This window comes from Gigantopelta aegis, chromosome 9 (genome assembly GCF_016097555.1).
Source record: "Gigantopelta aegis isolate Gae_Host chromosome 9, Gae_host_genome, whole genome shotgun sequence".
Taxonomy (NCBI): domain Eukaryota; kingdom Metazoa; phylum Mollusca; class Gastropoda; order Neomphalida; family Peltospiridae; genus Gigantopelta; species Gigantopelta aegis.
In genome coordinates, this window is record NC_054707.1 from 72,805,655 (window position 1) to 72,822,549 (window position 16,895).

General features: G+C 36.9%; 1 protein-coding gene across 1 annotated transcript in view; it reads left to right on the plus strand.

Moving 5' to 3' along the window:
• The window catches only part of LOC121380839 (UHRF1-binding protein 1-like), an 81,894-nt gene extending 65,479 nt beyond the window's left edge, over nucleotides 1–16,415 (plus strand). Inside the window, exons 11-18 of the mRNA XM_041509827.1 lie at nucleotides 1,670–1,776; nucleotides 2,884–2,952; nucleotides 4,116–5,223; nucleotides 7,162–7,751; nucleotides 9,096–9,252; nucleotides 11,458–11,699; nucleotides 13,368–13,479; nucleotides 13,668–16,415. Coding sequence (XP_041365761.1) covers nucleotides 1,670–1,776; nucleotides 2,884–2,952; nucleotides 4,116–5,223; nucleotides 7,162–7,751; nucleotides 9,096–9,252; nucleotides 11,458–11,699; nucleotides 13,368–13,479; nucleotides 13,668–14,203 — 2,921 coding nt within the window. The 3' untranslated portion in view covers nucleotides 14,204–16,415. The remainder of the gene's footprint in view (nucleotides 1–1,669; nucleotides 1,777–2,883; nucleotides 2,953–4,115; nucleotides 5,224–7,161; nucleotides 7,752–9,095; nucleotides 9,253–11,457; nucleotides 11,700–13,367; nucleotides 13,480–13,667) is intronic.
• The last annotated feature ends 480 nt before the right edge of the window (nucleotides 16,416–16,895 follow it).

The window sequence follows — 16,895 nt, forward strand, 5'->3', positions numbered from 1 at the left end:
TTTATAAAGTTGTAGTCAAATATCAGGTAAAGGATATGTTATTATTTCCAATACTAGTGTTTCTGCCAGATTGACATTTTTTGGTATGGTGCTATGGAATTGAATGCAACCACAGTCAGAAGGATGTATAGGGGACCTCCCACAGAAAGAAAATGGGTTACGTTTAGGGTTAGGGTTAAGAAAATCATACAGTAATAATAAGAGTAATGAACTTTGTCCCCCAAAAACAATCTGCAAGAAACTTTGGGTATGGTGCCATACCCGTTTTATCCTCTGGCAGAAACCCTGAATACAGACTTTTTTTTCTTTTTTTTTTTAATTATTGAAAATCTTGCATTAAAATTGCTTTTTGGCTAAAAGGAAAAAGAGTTAAGTTAAAACTCTCTTGAATAAGGACGTAATTCATTTGGTTTTCCCCATCTGCTCTATAGTGTATGTACTGAAAACAGTACGTCACATATTAGGAGTCCTTGTTTTTGGATAAAGTTTGGAATGTTTAACGTAGATCTTTTTACTCATTACAGGGAATACAAATACAAACTTTTAGTTAACAGTAAACTAAATTTAAACCATATGGTTTATAAGTTTATTTTATTATGCAATCACTGTTTCTATTGGCCGAGTATGATGTAAAGCAAAGTCTTAAATGTATACTAGCAGATTATGACTTTTGATGTCACACATCACATGCATAGCTACATAATTACAAAAATTGCTCATTTGAACTCTAGGTCATCGAAAAATGTATCTGAAATAACAGAAATAATAGCTTCCCTCCCACCTTAATTTTTATGGACTGCAGGATAAAACCTTCCTGTAGATCCTGCATTGGTTCATAATTATTGCAGACATTGACAACAATAGTGGTGTAGGACATACTGAAGATATATTCAGAAGCAGTGAGACGGTGTTTTGTTTACTAACGAGTCAGGACTGCATTTCAGTTATAAATGTATGTCATGATAGAAGCTGATTGTTGTTATCAATAGTGGGATGGTAACAGCATTAGGGGCCATTCATAAAGAATATAGGTAAAAAATCTGGCATTTTCTATCTCCTCCCCCAGGGCTTTAGATCTGATTCATTTGGGCACAACAGGGACTTATGTCTTTTCTGAGTGCAGGAAAGTTGTTTTAGTTCAGTACGATACCATCATTAACAGCTGCTGGAGAGTTGTCAGTATTCAGAAATGCATTTCAAGTTATTTTAATCTTATTAAACTCAACATTTCAGTGGTTTTGATGTAAACTATTTTGATGTCAGCTGGTTTGTAGTTAATCTGGGCATGCTTATTTTGGACATACGTATACTCTTGGGCACACAACGTTTATCGCCTCGACGTTGATGCAATCCAAAGCCCTGACCCCCCCCACGTCTGTCTGGGATCGATCCCCGTCGGTGGGCCCATTGGACTATTTCTTGTTCCAGCCAGTGCACCACGACTGGTATATCAAAGGCAGTGGTATGTACTATCCTGTCTGTGGGATGGTGCATATAAAAGATCCCTTGCTGCTAATCAAAAAGAGAAGCCTATGAAGTGGCGACAGCGGGTTTCCTCTCTCATTATATGTGTGGTCCTTAGCCATATGTTTGATGCCATATAACCGTAAATAAAATGTGTTGAGTGCATTGTTAAATAAAACATTTCTTTCTTTCTGTTTTATTTCAGTTCCCCATGCCAACCTGTACGCCCTGCTCAATCCAGTCCGGTTGACCTTCGATCGTCTTACTCTGCTTTGGTTAAACTTTTTTATGCTCGACCTGTCTCTCAGTTTGGTAAGATACCAATAAACATTTTCAGTTAAATTTATTTATTTTTCTAAGAAGAATTAAATGAATTTAATTTATTTGTAATGGCATCTTGTTATAAAAATATGAACGAGAAAGACTTATCTATTTAAAATAAATAGTTTAAAACTTTTAGACATAAATTGCAGGTTATTTTTCTCAATTAGGTGTGCCATAATTAAGTAATTATTAGTAATGTGGGTTTTTTCTCCAGATTAAATGAATCTGAAGTTAAAGTTTATTTTGTTTAACAACACCATTAGAACACACTGATTAATTAAACATTGGGTTTTGGATGTCAAACATGGTATTTCGAAATGTATTCAGAAAAAGGGCGAGACGTAGCCCAGTGGTAATGTGATGTGCAGTCAGTCTAGGATTGATCCCCGTCAGTGGGCCCATTAGGCTACATCTCCCTTTAGCCAGTGCCACGACTGGTATGTGCTATCCTGTCTATGGGATGGTGCATATGAAAGATCCCTTGCTACTAATGGAAAAATGTAGTGTTTTGCTTTCTAAGATTATATGTCAAAATTACCAAATGTTTGACATCCAATAGCCGATGATCAGTAAACTGAGCCTTGGGTGGGACGAAACGCAGAGGTACAGCCCTCGCTTGATGCGTGATCAGTTTGGGATCGATCCCTGTTGGTGGGCCCATTGGGCTATTTCTCGTTCCAACCAGTGCACTACGACGTATATCAAAGGCCATGGTATGTGCTGTCCTGTCTGTGAAATGGTGCATATAAAAGATTCCTTGCTACTAATGGAGAAATGTAGCAGGTTACCTCTCTAAGACTATATGTCAAAAGTACCATATGTTTGACATCCAATAGCCGATGATTAATAAATTAATGTGCTCTAGTGGTGTTGTTAAACAAAACAAACTTTAACTACCGACTGAGCCAAATGCCTCCCCAAATGAATCTTAAGTAACCTTCAACATTTATTCAGTGTTGTTTAAAGGAAAACTAATTTTGCAATCTAAGCTATTTTGTATCTGCTGTGCTGTACTTCATTTCAGTCTACTCTTATTTCCTGTCAAAACGTCTATGGATACTTGTCGATTTAACAATGTTTACTATGTACTTACAGAAGTATGATTTGGAAGCAACTAGATCTACAGAACATGTTGACGTGAAGTTTGAAGCTCTGATGCCAAGGGTAAGTCCAACTCATGTGTGGTCTCATAAAACAATTGTAGCTCCAATTTATTAAATTGTTATGACTTAATGATCGATATCACGGTTGCCATGCATAAGCTTGATAATCCTTTCACAAAGCAGTTGTTAGGCAGTCGTAAATCCGTCTTTCATAATTAAAATCTGTCATAGGATGTATAGTGTTCTCTGATTAATTATTGTATTGATTGCCAAATTGGTAATAAATTAATGTCACATTCACTAAAAGCCGTGTTCATAGAAACTGTTTTACAATGCGATTAAGTGATAGTATCATGATGTCAGGAAAATGAGAGAACAGAATTTCATTATTTTATTAATATTTATGCTTTGTTAATATTTTCTGGGGAAAAAAGGAATATAATGACCGGTTTGTTTAATGACACCTTAGCACATTTTAAACTATGACTATTTGTCTATAATCCTTCCCATATTGCCTTTTTTCATACTAAGGAATTTACTACAAGCTAATTATTTCCGAGACAATTGTTTTCTAAATGCACACAAAAATAGTGTGTTTTTTTTCCATTTTTTTTTTTCAAAAACACTTCTACTTTTCTTCTTACATCAAACCAAAATGAAATTATTTACAAAACAACATCTATAGAGAGATACTGCTCACCATTCTGTGGCATGTTTTATACTGGATTACAAAACAACATCTATAGAGAGATACTGCTCACCATTCTGTGGCATGTCTTATACTGGATTACAAAACAACATCTATAGAGAGATACTGCTCACCATTCTGTGGCATGTCTTATACTGGATTACAAAACAACATCTATAGAGAGATACTGCTCACCATTCTGTGGCATGTCTTATATTGGATTACAAAACAACATCTATAGAGAGATACTGCTCACCATTCTGTGGCATGTCTTATATTGGATTACAAAACAACATCTATAGAGAGATACTGCTCACCATTCTGTAGGATGGTGCATATAAAAGATCCCTTGCTGCTAATCGAAAAGAGTAACCCATGAAGCGGCGACAGTGGGTTTTCTCTCTCAATACCTGTGTGGTCCTTAACCATGTCTGACGCCATATAACCGTAAATAAAATGTGTTGAGTGCATCATTAAATAAAACATTTCCTTCATTTCCTTCCTTTTTTTATAAAGATGTTGTCTTTGCTTTTCAGATTCTGATACCTGCGGAAACAAAAGTTGAAGGTCAGCCGGACAGACCTGAATTCTTACAAATCCAGATCTCAAAAGCGTGCATCTCGAACACCAGGGTGGAGGAAAAACTGACATGCCAGGACCTGGATACCGTTCTGGAATCATACAAAGGCTGTCAGCTGATCAATTCTACTAGTCCCCTCACAGATACGCAGTTTGCTGCTGTACCGCGTGTCTTCTACGACCATGCAGCACAAAAAGACAACTGCTACATTGACCAACGAGCCAAGTGGCTCGTGCTGCAAGGTCTGGACAGCGATCCCGAGTCGCCGGTTGCCGCTGACAAAGGTCACTTGAACACGAACACCCTAAAGAAGGAAGCAGCTCTCGACATGTGGGGAGTCGTCATCGACCAGGTGTGGCTCGAGTTTCTCGGTGCTTTAAATTCACGATCCAGGCCTCAGCCGTTCGTCGAGGCTTTACCCGTAACGTTGTGGTTCACCGCCCCGGAGAGAGACTCATCCGACAAGCCTAATGCTGTGATTGACAAACTGGCGACGGTCGACACGGAGGACGTGGATGGGGCAGCGGACCAGGCCGGTGATGACAAACAGTCCTGTGATAAACGTCCCTCTAGACTAGTGTTAAAACAGACTTTCTCCGAGGCCGCCACGGCAAACACAAACAACTCCGGGAACTGCGACAGCAGGGAGACGGTCGACAACAAGTCCTGCAACCGCGATGACGAATGCCTCGCAGATTTCCACATTGTCGCGAAACTTGGTGCCAAACTGCGCGTACAGCTGAACCACTTCCAGTACCTGTTCATCCTCCGCCTGTCTGAGTCGCTGACGCGGTTTGCCGATCAGCTAAACGCCGACTATCGGACGCTCGGAATCAAGGGCTCGTCGAGCGTCTCATTCCCACTCGTCGTCCCGCAGATCGAGGTCGCGTCTCTGTGTCCCTGTCTGATGAATCTCAAGTGCTTTCCTGATGATCTCAGCACGCCCATTTCACCCAGAGACAACGTGAACTCCCCCAGTCGCGAAGCCGAGTTCAGTAGTCTACTGCAGTTTTCAAATGCTGAGTTTCCTGATGTCGCTGAAGACTTGCAAAGAGATGAAACGGGTAAGTGAATGAACTGATTTTTATTATATGTTGTGTAGATTTTAAAAAATACATAATTTTTTATATCAGAAATTTTTTCTCTTAAATTTGACTTGATGCCCATGGCTTTGAGATTGAGAATTTTTTAACATCATTTTATAACAAAAATTGGGAATTTTTATTTTCATTTAAAAAATATCTAAAAAAAATTGTATAGCTTTATCATGTAATGTTACAGATCAAGTTTGACTTTCATGGCGATTTACCCATTTTTGACGGAGTTATGGTTTTTGAACTTAGGAGATATGAAAATCTGTTTTTTAGACTTTTGTTTTGCAATGCCTAAAGATATTTGGATGAAATTTTGTATATAGCTTTATACTGTTACTGATCAAGTTTACCTTTCATGGTAATTTACCCAATTGCCACAGAGGTGTGGCTCTTTAATTTAGGTGATATGAAAAATTGTTGGGCCTTTTAGGAGACATGTAGGTAGTACTAAACCAAATAACTTCCGGCTGGATCAAAGTTCGAGGTGCACCCAACTTTTGATAGAGAAGTGAACACCACAAGTCCTGTGATTGGTTATAAATGTGAGTGTGTTGGTTGTAAAAAATAATAGTTTCATCTGGGTAAAAAAAAAATGCAATTTTATTTCATCTAGTACCAATGTGTCAAGTAGCCTTGTTCTTGAAACATGTATGGGGTACGTGTAAAAAAAAAAGTACTCGAATTTTGTGCGGAACTAGGGTAGTCATAGATGCTACCCGTTATCTCAGAAACGAGCAGCTTGACCCCCAATTTTTTCTGTTTCACTTTAAGTGTGAGGGGTGGTAGTATTTATATCCGTGGCATTTATGTCGGTTGATACGCTGCAGGTAGGAGTTTTAGCCACATATGTTACTATTGTCGTCTATGGGATCTGATTTGGTAGTATTGCTTTATGAATGCTTGTTTACAATCAAATTGGGAATTTTATACTCCAAAATTGGGAATAAAAACTGACATAGCCTTTGGGGGATGGTGCGGAATTGTACTGATTATCGGAGTCTTCTTTTTCTTCTGCAATCCCAAAGTCATGCTCAGACTTCCAGTCCTGTTCTAACCAGGAAGTCTGCTGTCCATCAAAGGGATGTCAGAGTCAAAAAACATAGGTGATAAAACCCTGTATACCGGTATACTGTTAAACTTCATCATCTTGTCTGTTGTAATCTTTAAGAGCCCAGATTATCTCAAGATCAAGAGGTTGGTTCATGATTTAATTTTCACCATCAAACTAGGATGTTTATCTCATTCCTCTGATAAGTTAAGTTTGTTGATTTTGTCTTTCAGTAAGAATATAAAGTTTGACTGGATGTTATTCAAATTTGTCATTTGTATTTGTTAGTTTACTGTTGTTAGTTACTAGTATTTTAATAGAAAATGTTGATGTTTGCTTTAAGGTTCCAAATGAGTACATTTGAATCTAGATTAGTTTAAAATTATTTCCATCTGCAAGCTTAAAATTGTTTTTTTAAATCAGTAGGTTAAAAGTGAAGGTTTGTTTAAGTCAAAGATTTTCTTTAACCCATTCTTTCAACCATATTCAGCCATTTATCGCTAAGTGTTTGCAACCAATTTTTAATGGTTCCTGATGTTGTCATTCAGTTTAACGTATAGCACAAAAACCACTGTGGCAAGGGTTAGCAAATATTTTCTTTTTAAACCGAGTTGGTTGAACTTACAACAAATTAAACTTGACCTTTCTTCATGCCAGTGTGACATATCAATAACAAAGTGTTATGTATTTAAAATAAATCATTCTTAATCACTACTTGTCACCTTCTTTCCTTGTTCTTACTCTGTTTATGTCTGCATGCTTTCATTTGTGTGTACATGCATTTTGTGTATGTATTGTGTTTAAATTTAAATCATACTGTTGCAGCTCTTGTAATTATTCCACTTCCTTGTATCACGCAGATTGCAAGATGGACCAGTCCGGAGAATTTGTGCCAAATGTAGTAATCACCAAGTCAAGTAGCGACTCTAAAATCCAGTCCCTTTCGAGCAATCCGATGATCCTGACCTCGGACAATGAGGAGGTATCAAACGGCTCCCATCAGCTGAGACAGAACCAGAACTCGCTGTCCGCCATAACCCTCAGCGAGAACACCGTACCGGCTGCACCGCTGGAGCAAGACTTCCGAGTGTCGTCCAACTCGGTGGGCATGGACTCGGGAATCAGCATGGACAGTCGGAGGAGCGCCAGGGACAACAAGATGAAAATGTTCTCATCCGCCTTCGTCAACTGGACAGACAAGCTGAAGGTGAAGGTCGATGGGACCGATGACAACCTGTCGGTCTCCACAGACGATCTCGAGACGATGTCTGTGAAGACGGATCTGTCGTCGGACGACGACTTTGAGCACCTGATTTACGAGGAGAAGGAGGCGCCTCCTTTCTGCCACGACGTCTTCGAGACGACGTCCACCACCGACACATTCAGTGATCTGGCCGACGACTCGTCCAGTGTTTACGCAGAGAGCTCTTCAACGAGAGGAAAGGAAATAGTAAGTCAAGGTTTCTTACAGTACAATTTGTTTTTATTATATATAAAAAAAATTGAACATATTGATGACTGAACCATTAGTGGATTTTACAGAGAATTCATTTAAGAATTGACCGCAATTATTTTTTGGTTCATGCAAGTATGAACAAAAAAAATCGATGTGCACACTTTTTTTTTTATTGCTTTTGTAGCTTTCACATATGTTTTCTTCAGAATATCTAAATATTGTTTCCTGAATAATCAGGCTTGTTGCACAAAAGTAGTGCAAGTCAATGAGGGGGGTTGTGTGGTTATTAGGCGTGGCTGAAATTTTTTCAGTTCATCGAGACATGAACGAAAAAAAGTAAGCACCTCTGGACCAATCAGATTGTCGTAAAGTGTATAGACGCAAAGAAAATTAAATTATGTATGTATTTAATTTTTGTTTCTTAAAATGAATATAACTATGAGCAATACCAAATACATTATCATACAAATCCACTAGTTCTTGGTCCTATAGTCCATCCCATCCTCCTACAAAAATGTTTTTAGTAAATAATTTCAGTTTGGTTTGATGTGAAAACAAAACTAGAAAGGTTTTGTAAATAACAAAAATATACTATTTTTGTGTGCAATTTAGAAAACAATCTGCTCAGAAATAAATAACTTCTAGTCATTTCCATAGCATGAAAAAAGGTGTTCCCTGTGGGACGGACTATAGGTTTGTTCATTTGTGGTCTAGGTTAGTGGAAATTATCAACTATATTACTATAATAATACATAGGACACTAGCCAAAGCTACTTTGAGAGCTAATGACTTTTTCAAACATTTGTCAAACAAAGTGGTAGCCAAGACATTTAATTATGCAGAAACATTTCTAATTGTCACTAATAACAGAAATAAACAGGTGGCAGTAACGAATGATCACATTGGCACAAATAAATGCTATAACCATTTCGGATAACATTAGGAAAATTATTATGGTATTAAATAAGCAGTTTGGTTAAATATTATGAATGGAATTGAACAAGTTTTCTTTTTGCAAACACAATAAAACATATTTTGTATTGATGTATAAGAAATAATCAACAGGACAGCTCAATATTACACCGGTGTGGCATTTTATTGAGGCTGTTACAGTATTGGTTAAATTACAGTAAACTTTCATATTCCTGGAATGGTTGATCAGTTTTGGTTAAATCTTCAGTGTGGTGTGTCTCTACATTTTCCTTTTGAGACGTGTTTTATGTTGGCTCCATATATTGACTGACACCACCATCCTGAAAGGTATTTATAGGCTAAATACATTGTCCATTTTTGTGCCTATCTATCAATGTGTTAATATCATGTCTGTGATTTGTTCAGGTTTCTGTGATACTCTTCAAGCTAGACTTGCTAGAGTTAATAATAGAGAGTAAGGAACTGGCCACATCAGTTTGGGCACAGGTCGCCAAAGTTACAACTTCCCAGCCAGGGAACATCAACACTGAAGACTTCCATGCCAAATTTTCGAACTCCAAAGGTAAGTAGTGTTAAAGTTCTTCTTTTTTCCTCTTTTTTTTTTTGTTTGTCAATCTCACTGCCTCATTTTCTTTCTCTCCTTTAAATTCCATCTTATTTCTTCTCGATCTAGCAGCTCCTCCTAACCTTCAATTTCTTTTAATGTCCACCTTCACATCCCTGTCCTTGTTTCTCCTTGAACTGCATTAGGTGCTTGTCTCTTGTGGCCATTTTAAAAGCATTCTCTTACCAGCTTCAGTGTTGTAGTGGTTAAGTCATCGACTGAAGGCTGATAGGTACTGGGTTTGGACCCTGGTATCTTCTCCCACCCAGAGTAAGCTTTAATGGCGACTACACCAACTTGTCTCTCACGAGTCACTAACAACTAATCACTTGCCCCTTTGCTGGATTGACAGCCCAGATAGGTACAGCGTGTGCCCAGAACAGTGTGTTTGAACCTTAATTGGATAAAAGCATGAAAATAAACTAAAACGAAAGTTGTCTGTTTAAGAGAGGCACGGCTGTAGGGTTTCTCTGTCAGCTGGTAACCATAACAACATGAATACAGATCATTTAATATGTTTATTACCATTTTATCAAGATCAAAGACCCCGATAAGTCATACAACATGATATTGTACTGGTTAAAAACAATCTGTACCAGTGCCCCGCTATTCCATTTTGCCGCCCTCCTTTCACGTTCTCCGCCCTCCTTTATTTTTGTGCACCCCTCTTTATTTTCTAGTACCCTACTATATTTTCCAGCACCTATCTCCGCTATTTCCAAATGCACACTTTTTTCCACAAAAAAACAAAACGATGAACAGTCTGCACACTGGACATCAAAGGAAACAAGCCCGTTGTGTACGAAAAAGCAATTGACGAAACATTTACGACAGTTACCGTAACATAATTTAACAGTATTTTAACAGCTTCTATTTTGTCCCATACCTGTATCCATTTGTATGTTTAATAGACACAATAAAAGTTATATTTTATTTGAGCAATGAATTTTTTTTTTTTTTAATGGATTCGGCAATCTCCGATTGAAAAAAAAAAAAACTCACTTATTTGGTACCAAATTTGTCACATGATCAGAAGGGTCATTCTGTCTTTTGTTTCCACTAACTATCGTGTGATATTTTGTCCTCAGTTGCAAATATAATTGGTTGTAAATGATGATTTTTTACTTTCTGTCATTTCTGTTATTCTGTTTATTCAGCAGTTCTTTATAAAATATTGCAAACTTTGAACTATGAACATTTATAAAACCAACGGAAGTGGTAGTGTTTTATCATTAAACTAATTTATCTTGAGTGCCAAATAATATATACACCGCCTTTAAAAATGAAACTACTTTTTATCAGATGGCAATATTTTATCACAGTGATCGATTCATTCGATGAAGATGGAAATAACAAAAACATTTATCCAACATTAGGGGATCACTTTACAAACATCTTTATTGTTTTTCGTATATCTTGAAGTCTTTATTAAAAATAATAATATTAAAACTTTGATCGGCTCAGCAAAACTGGAAATGCCCGTGAATGTCAGACCGATATCATCTTCGGTTCAATTAAAAGACAAGTCTGCTTGTATTTCATATTTATCAACCGTATGCACTTTTTTGTAGGCAAAATAAAGAGTATGTCTTTTCACAAAGTCTACCAACACACAACAATATGGTAACCAAACTCTTTCCCCCCTCCCCCGCTTTTTTTTTTTTTTTTTTTTTTGCTTTTCGTTTATTGGGATGTGGGTTTGTTTTCTGGGTTTTTTTAAGGGTATGGTGCCGAGCGGCCGCCCTCCTTTAATTTTCACCCAGCGAGAACACTGCTGTACCCTATAGCCAGTTTGTTCTTGCTGTTGTTAAACCACAGCTGCATTTTTACATCATTATTACTCAACTCACATTTACTGCCTTTTCATACTGCCATTCTGATGTGTGAACACTGCTGTGTTTTGGCCACAATACAAAACTGACTGCTACTAAAGACACTTTCTCATTATACGATTAGTCTCACTGAATTTTGTAGTGACTCTAATTGTATGTGTATAAGACTAACAGCATTCTGGTTTAGATGTTCTCACAGTACGATTCAATCACATGCGACAAGTCGGTGCGACTAATTGCATAATGAGAATGCACCTTTAAATAATGGTTACACACATTTCCAGTGTTCGGAATTACACAGATTTCGACAGAGACCCATTCTTCATTTTAGGATATCTTCCGGATGACCCAGTGACAACACAAGTGGAACGTTTTCCGATCAAATTCTACTACTGCGCTGAGATGGACGAACCCAGTGCACCGAAAGTGACCATGAATGCCCGCATTTCGGACATCAGTCTCACGTTCCGGATGTCCAGTTTGACATCGCTTGGTGAATTTTTCGACGACGAAAAGATCCCGGACCCAATTCCTATGGTTATCGATGTCCGGAATCTGCTTCTCATTCTAGAGGTTTGACTGTATTCTAATATTCTAGAGGTTTGACTATATTCTAATATTCTAGAGGTTTGACTATATTCTAATATTCTAGAGTATATTCTAGAGGTTTGACTATTCTAATATTCTAGAGGTTTGACTATATTCTAATATTCTAGAGGTTTGACTGTATTCTAATTGTTTAGAATAGATGGAAGGATTATTTAACGGTTTATTCATACACTGGTATAATAAGAAAAGGGTATGTGTATACTGGTTAACTCTTACGCATCCAGCTTTACAATACAAAAACGTCATCACTGACCCAAGTTTCCAACAGAAGATACGTAATTTTGAACCTACATTTTTCAAAATCAAATTGTATGAAAACAAACGTAATACTTTATGTGTGTAATATTTTAGGGGACATCTTATTGAGTTTAATTACTCAAATAAAATGTTTAAAGAACAATTTAATTAATATGATGTTATTGTTTATGACACTTTCACAAGTTAATTTTGACCATCACTCAACCATCCATCATCTTCTAGGAGCGGCTTCTAGCAGGTTGCTACTGTTTTTACTTCGAGACAATGTGAACAACCATTGTATACTTACAAATAGGATTTGTCAATTGTATCTTTTGTGCACCCAGTCAAAAAGATAAATTTTGTAGGAAGTTTATTATATCTTTTATATTTCTCTATATCTCTCTCTCTTTTTCTCTCTCTAACATGAAGATTGGCCATTTGCCAGTAACCCAAGCTCATCAGGTGCCTTGTATTATAACTTTTATATCTTTCTATCTCTCTTTCTCTTTCTCTTTGACAGGAACTCAAGCTCACCGGGTGCCATGTATTGTAACTGTTATATCTCTCTATCTCTTTCTCTCTTTCTCTCTCTCTTTGACAGGAACTCAAGCTCACCGGGTGCCATGTATTGTAACTGTTATATCTCTCTATCGCTTTCTCTCTTTCTCTCTCTCTTTGACAGGAACTGAAGCTCACCAGGTGCCATGTATTGTAACTTTTATATCTCTGTCTCTCTTTTTCTCTCTCTCTTTAACAGGAACTCAAGCTCAACAGGTGTCATGTATTATAACTATTCTCTCTCTCTCTCTCTCTCTCTCTCTCTCTCTCTCTCTTGCTCTCTCTCTCTCTCTCTCTCTCTCTCTCTCTCTCTAACAGGAACTCAAGCTCACCAGGTGCCATGTATTGTAACTGTTATATCTCTTTTTCTCTCTTTCTCTCTCTCTAACAGGAACTCAAGCTTACCGGGTGCCATGTATTGTAACTGTTATATCTCTCTATCTCTTTCTCTCTCTCTTTGACAGGAACTCAAGCTCACCGGGTGCCATGTATTGTAACTGTTATATCTCTCTATCTCTTTCTCTCTCTCTTTGACAGAAACTCAAGCTCACCAGGTGCCATGTATTGTAACTTTTATATCTCTGTCTCTCTTTTTCTCTCTCTCTTTAACAGGAACTCAAGCTCAACAGGTGTCATGTATTGTAACTATTCTCTCTCTCTCTCTCTCTCTCTCTCTCTCTCTCTCTCTCTCTCTCTCTCTCTCTCTCTCTCTCTCTCTCTCTCTCTCTCTCTCTCTCTCTCTCTCTCTCTCTCAATAACAGGAACTCAAGCTCACCAGGTGCCATGTATTGTAACTGTTATATCTCTTTTTCTCTCTTTCTCTCTCTCTAACAGGAAGACCGGCCATCTGCCAGTAACCCAAGCACACCGGGTGCCATGCCGATGGATATACAAATACACCGAGTGACCATCCGTCGTGGTTCAGATGGAGTTTTTCATTTGTCTGGTAACTCATGTTCAGTAATCTCCTTTGGATGTATTGCAGCAATAACTATTGGAAACAATAATGTTTTATTAATACAGTGATAGTGATATAAATAGTTCCCTTTTATTATCATCAACATTTTGCAATTGGTGTGGATATTATGACATAAATATAAATAAATTAATAATAATAACAACTCTTTTTCACAGGAGCAGCAACAGAGTCATTAGCACATTCGGGTTCAGCCGATGCCACGGGTACTCAACAAAACGCATCGGACGTGAAAACACCGGACGGTCAGAGAATCATAGAACTGGGGCGAACGCGGTCCGATATGGACCAAGGTGCCGCCGACATGGAATTCCCGATGGCCAAGCTCATGATGGAACCGCTGAGACAGCTGCAGGCGGACAACTCTGTGCTAAGGGGGGACAACTCTGTGCTGAGGGCTCAGGTGGTCGAACTGCAGCAGGTGCACGGGCGGTGTGACGGCCAGCTGGAGTCGCTGAGGAACGAGAATGACCGGCTCAAGGTGAAGCTGGAGCTGCTGCGCGAGTCCAAGGGAGCCAACTGCCACGAGCTGCAGATGGAGAACTACCGGTTGCAGCAGAAAATAGCCACCATGGAGGAGGACCAGTCAAGCTCCACGCAGGAGAGGATGTCGCTGCTGGCAACGCTCAAACTCCTGCAGGAGGATCTGCTGAAATCGGAGCAACGAAACCGTAGTCACACCACGTCGAGTTAGACACACCCACGCACACACAGTAAAACCTGCTGGAAAAGAGTAAACCTGTTCAAAAAGGGAACTGAAGTGATTTCTGCATGTAAAATAAATTGTTACCTCGAGGAATGTCTCTTGCTCATAAAGGCCATATTATTGTAGATGGTTAGGTGGCCTTTATGGACAGGTTAGACTGTATATTGATTTATAGTGTATGATTGATGAAATGCCCACCGAGAGAGAGAGAGAGAGAGAGAGATGAACGAATGAAGAGAGAGATTTACCCGTCATATATGTCATATTATAAGATACTATTTTCAATAATAATGCTTTGATATCAGACATATTATTGATCTAAAAACAACAACAATGAAAGATGGTCTAAAGAATGACCTAGAAAACTAATTTCCAAAACTGTATTACCAACACGACAAGACCATGAGAACAATGACAGTTTATTTACATAAATAATATTTAATTAATAATTTATCTTTTATATATTTGGTTAATACAAGTCTATTTTTTTAATTCATGAAAATAGATGGCTTTATGTTAAAAAAAAAAGAAAAAAAAAGTTTTAAAATACTAACAACCAAAAAAAGACATCAGCTGGTCTGGTTAATACGTCAACTGGAAAAAGGAAGATACTATGTTTGCTGATTATCTTTATAAAATATAGTTTTCGAAGGAATATCATAATAAGAAAAAGAACCAAAAAAACCCATAGTTATCATAACTGTTCCTCTTTTACATATCATTATTAATACATCAAAAGAATTCTATTGGGCCATTTCATGAAAGGGTCTCCCCTTTGCATTATTTTGCATTCCAATTTAAAATGTTGTCCAGCCACTCTGTCACCACCATAACACACACACACACCCACACACACACACAGAGATGCATATACACACACAGACAAACACACATGCACACAGACATACATAGACACACACAGACACACACTTTTCGGGCCGAACTTACAAAGGCTGTTTTTCTTAAACACAATTAAGTGTTTAAGCATTGTAAATGTATGTAGTTACATGTGTGTGAGTCATAAACAGGCTTATTAAATTCAGCCTTTCTTGTTTTAAAAGAATTTTACATTCTGTCTGACAATATTTTTAAAGCTTGTTTATTTGAAAAAACAAAACAAATGTAATTAGTCGTATCTAGTTTTGATTACTTAAGAAGATATTTAGAAGTTAAATATGAAATATTTGATAATTGTGCCATTTTTGTAGTGTACATAAAGTAAACAGTTTGTCAGGTCAGTCACTGTCAGTTTTGTTTTAGAAAATGAAAGTGAAAGTACAAACTGTGGGGGAATAGTGTAATAAAAATGTATTTGTTTAATAAAATGTGTATTTTAGTAATAGAAAAATAAAACTGGATTTCTCTGCGAGTAGATTGTGGTGTTTGTTAATTTCATTGTACAATTATTTAATGTGACTATCATGACTTTGTTATCATTGTAACATTAATTTTTTTTGCTAATAAAGCTATTTTAATAAATTAAATTATATATTAAATACATTTATTCTTATTATTATTTTCTTATTTTATATAATTTGATTTTCTGTATATTTAATGTGTTTCTAAGTGTCCTAATGTTTGTATCAGTAATACCTCAAACTGGATTTTACAGACAAATTATTTTATGTGTATTAACAATATATTTATCTTAGGATGTGAAATGCAGTTTGATCTACTATAAACATTAGTACGACCACAGACACCTTGTATTTACATTGAAATGATAAGTAAGAAAATGCCATTAATGTATAATTTTAATTATTAGAAGTCAAGTTAGCTTGAAATGTTTTACAATGGTAGCGAAGTCAGAGTAGTCCCTTCAGTGGACTTTTTCATCGGTGATACTTGTCAGTATTAATGTGATGATTTTGCTTTGTTGTTTTTTCAAATATGTTTCCTTTTGTTATATTTCATAATACATGTACTAAATTTAGGAATTTTTAATGAACTTTTTGAAGAGTTTTTGTTTTTGCTTTTCTGAGTATTCTGTGATTTGTTTGTAAATAATTGAATAGTGCTCATCAATGTTTACACCAGTTGTAAGAAACTGCATACAACGTGTTATGTATGGTATATCAGTAAGAAATGGTTATCCTGTAAGGTTCATAATATTTAATCGGCATATTCTGCTATTAAAGGCACTATTCCAAGTTTGTAGCCCGTTTTAAAGGTTTTCTGCAAATAAAACACGTTTACATTACTAAAATTACAATTTACTTATTTTTTCTTGCTTAGAATATGAGTATCTGTATAACCACTGCATTTCTGAACATTGTAATGTTATACCACCAAATCAAATCCCATAGATGAGAATAGTAACATATGGCTAAAACTCCTACCTGCAACATATCAATCAACATATACACCATGGAATAAATACTACTACTCACCCTTAAAGTAAATCGGGAAAAACTTTAGGATTAAACTACTCATTTCAGAGATAACAAGTAGTGTTCATGACTACCCTAGTTCTACACAAACATTTTTTACAGGTACCCCATACATGTTTCAAGCACAAGGCTACTTAACACAGTGGTACTAAATGAAATAAAATTGCAGACATTTTTGGCCCAGATGAAACAGATTTTTTTTTGCAACAAACACACTCACATTTATAACCAATCACAGGACTTGTGGTATTAACTACTGTATCAAAATTTCGGTGCACCTCGAAATTTGA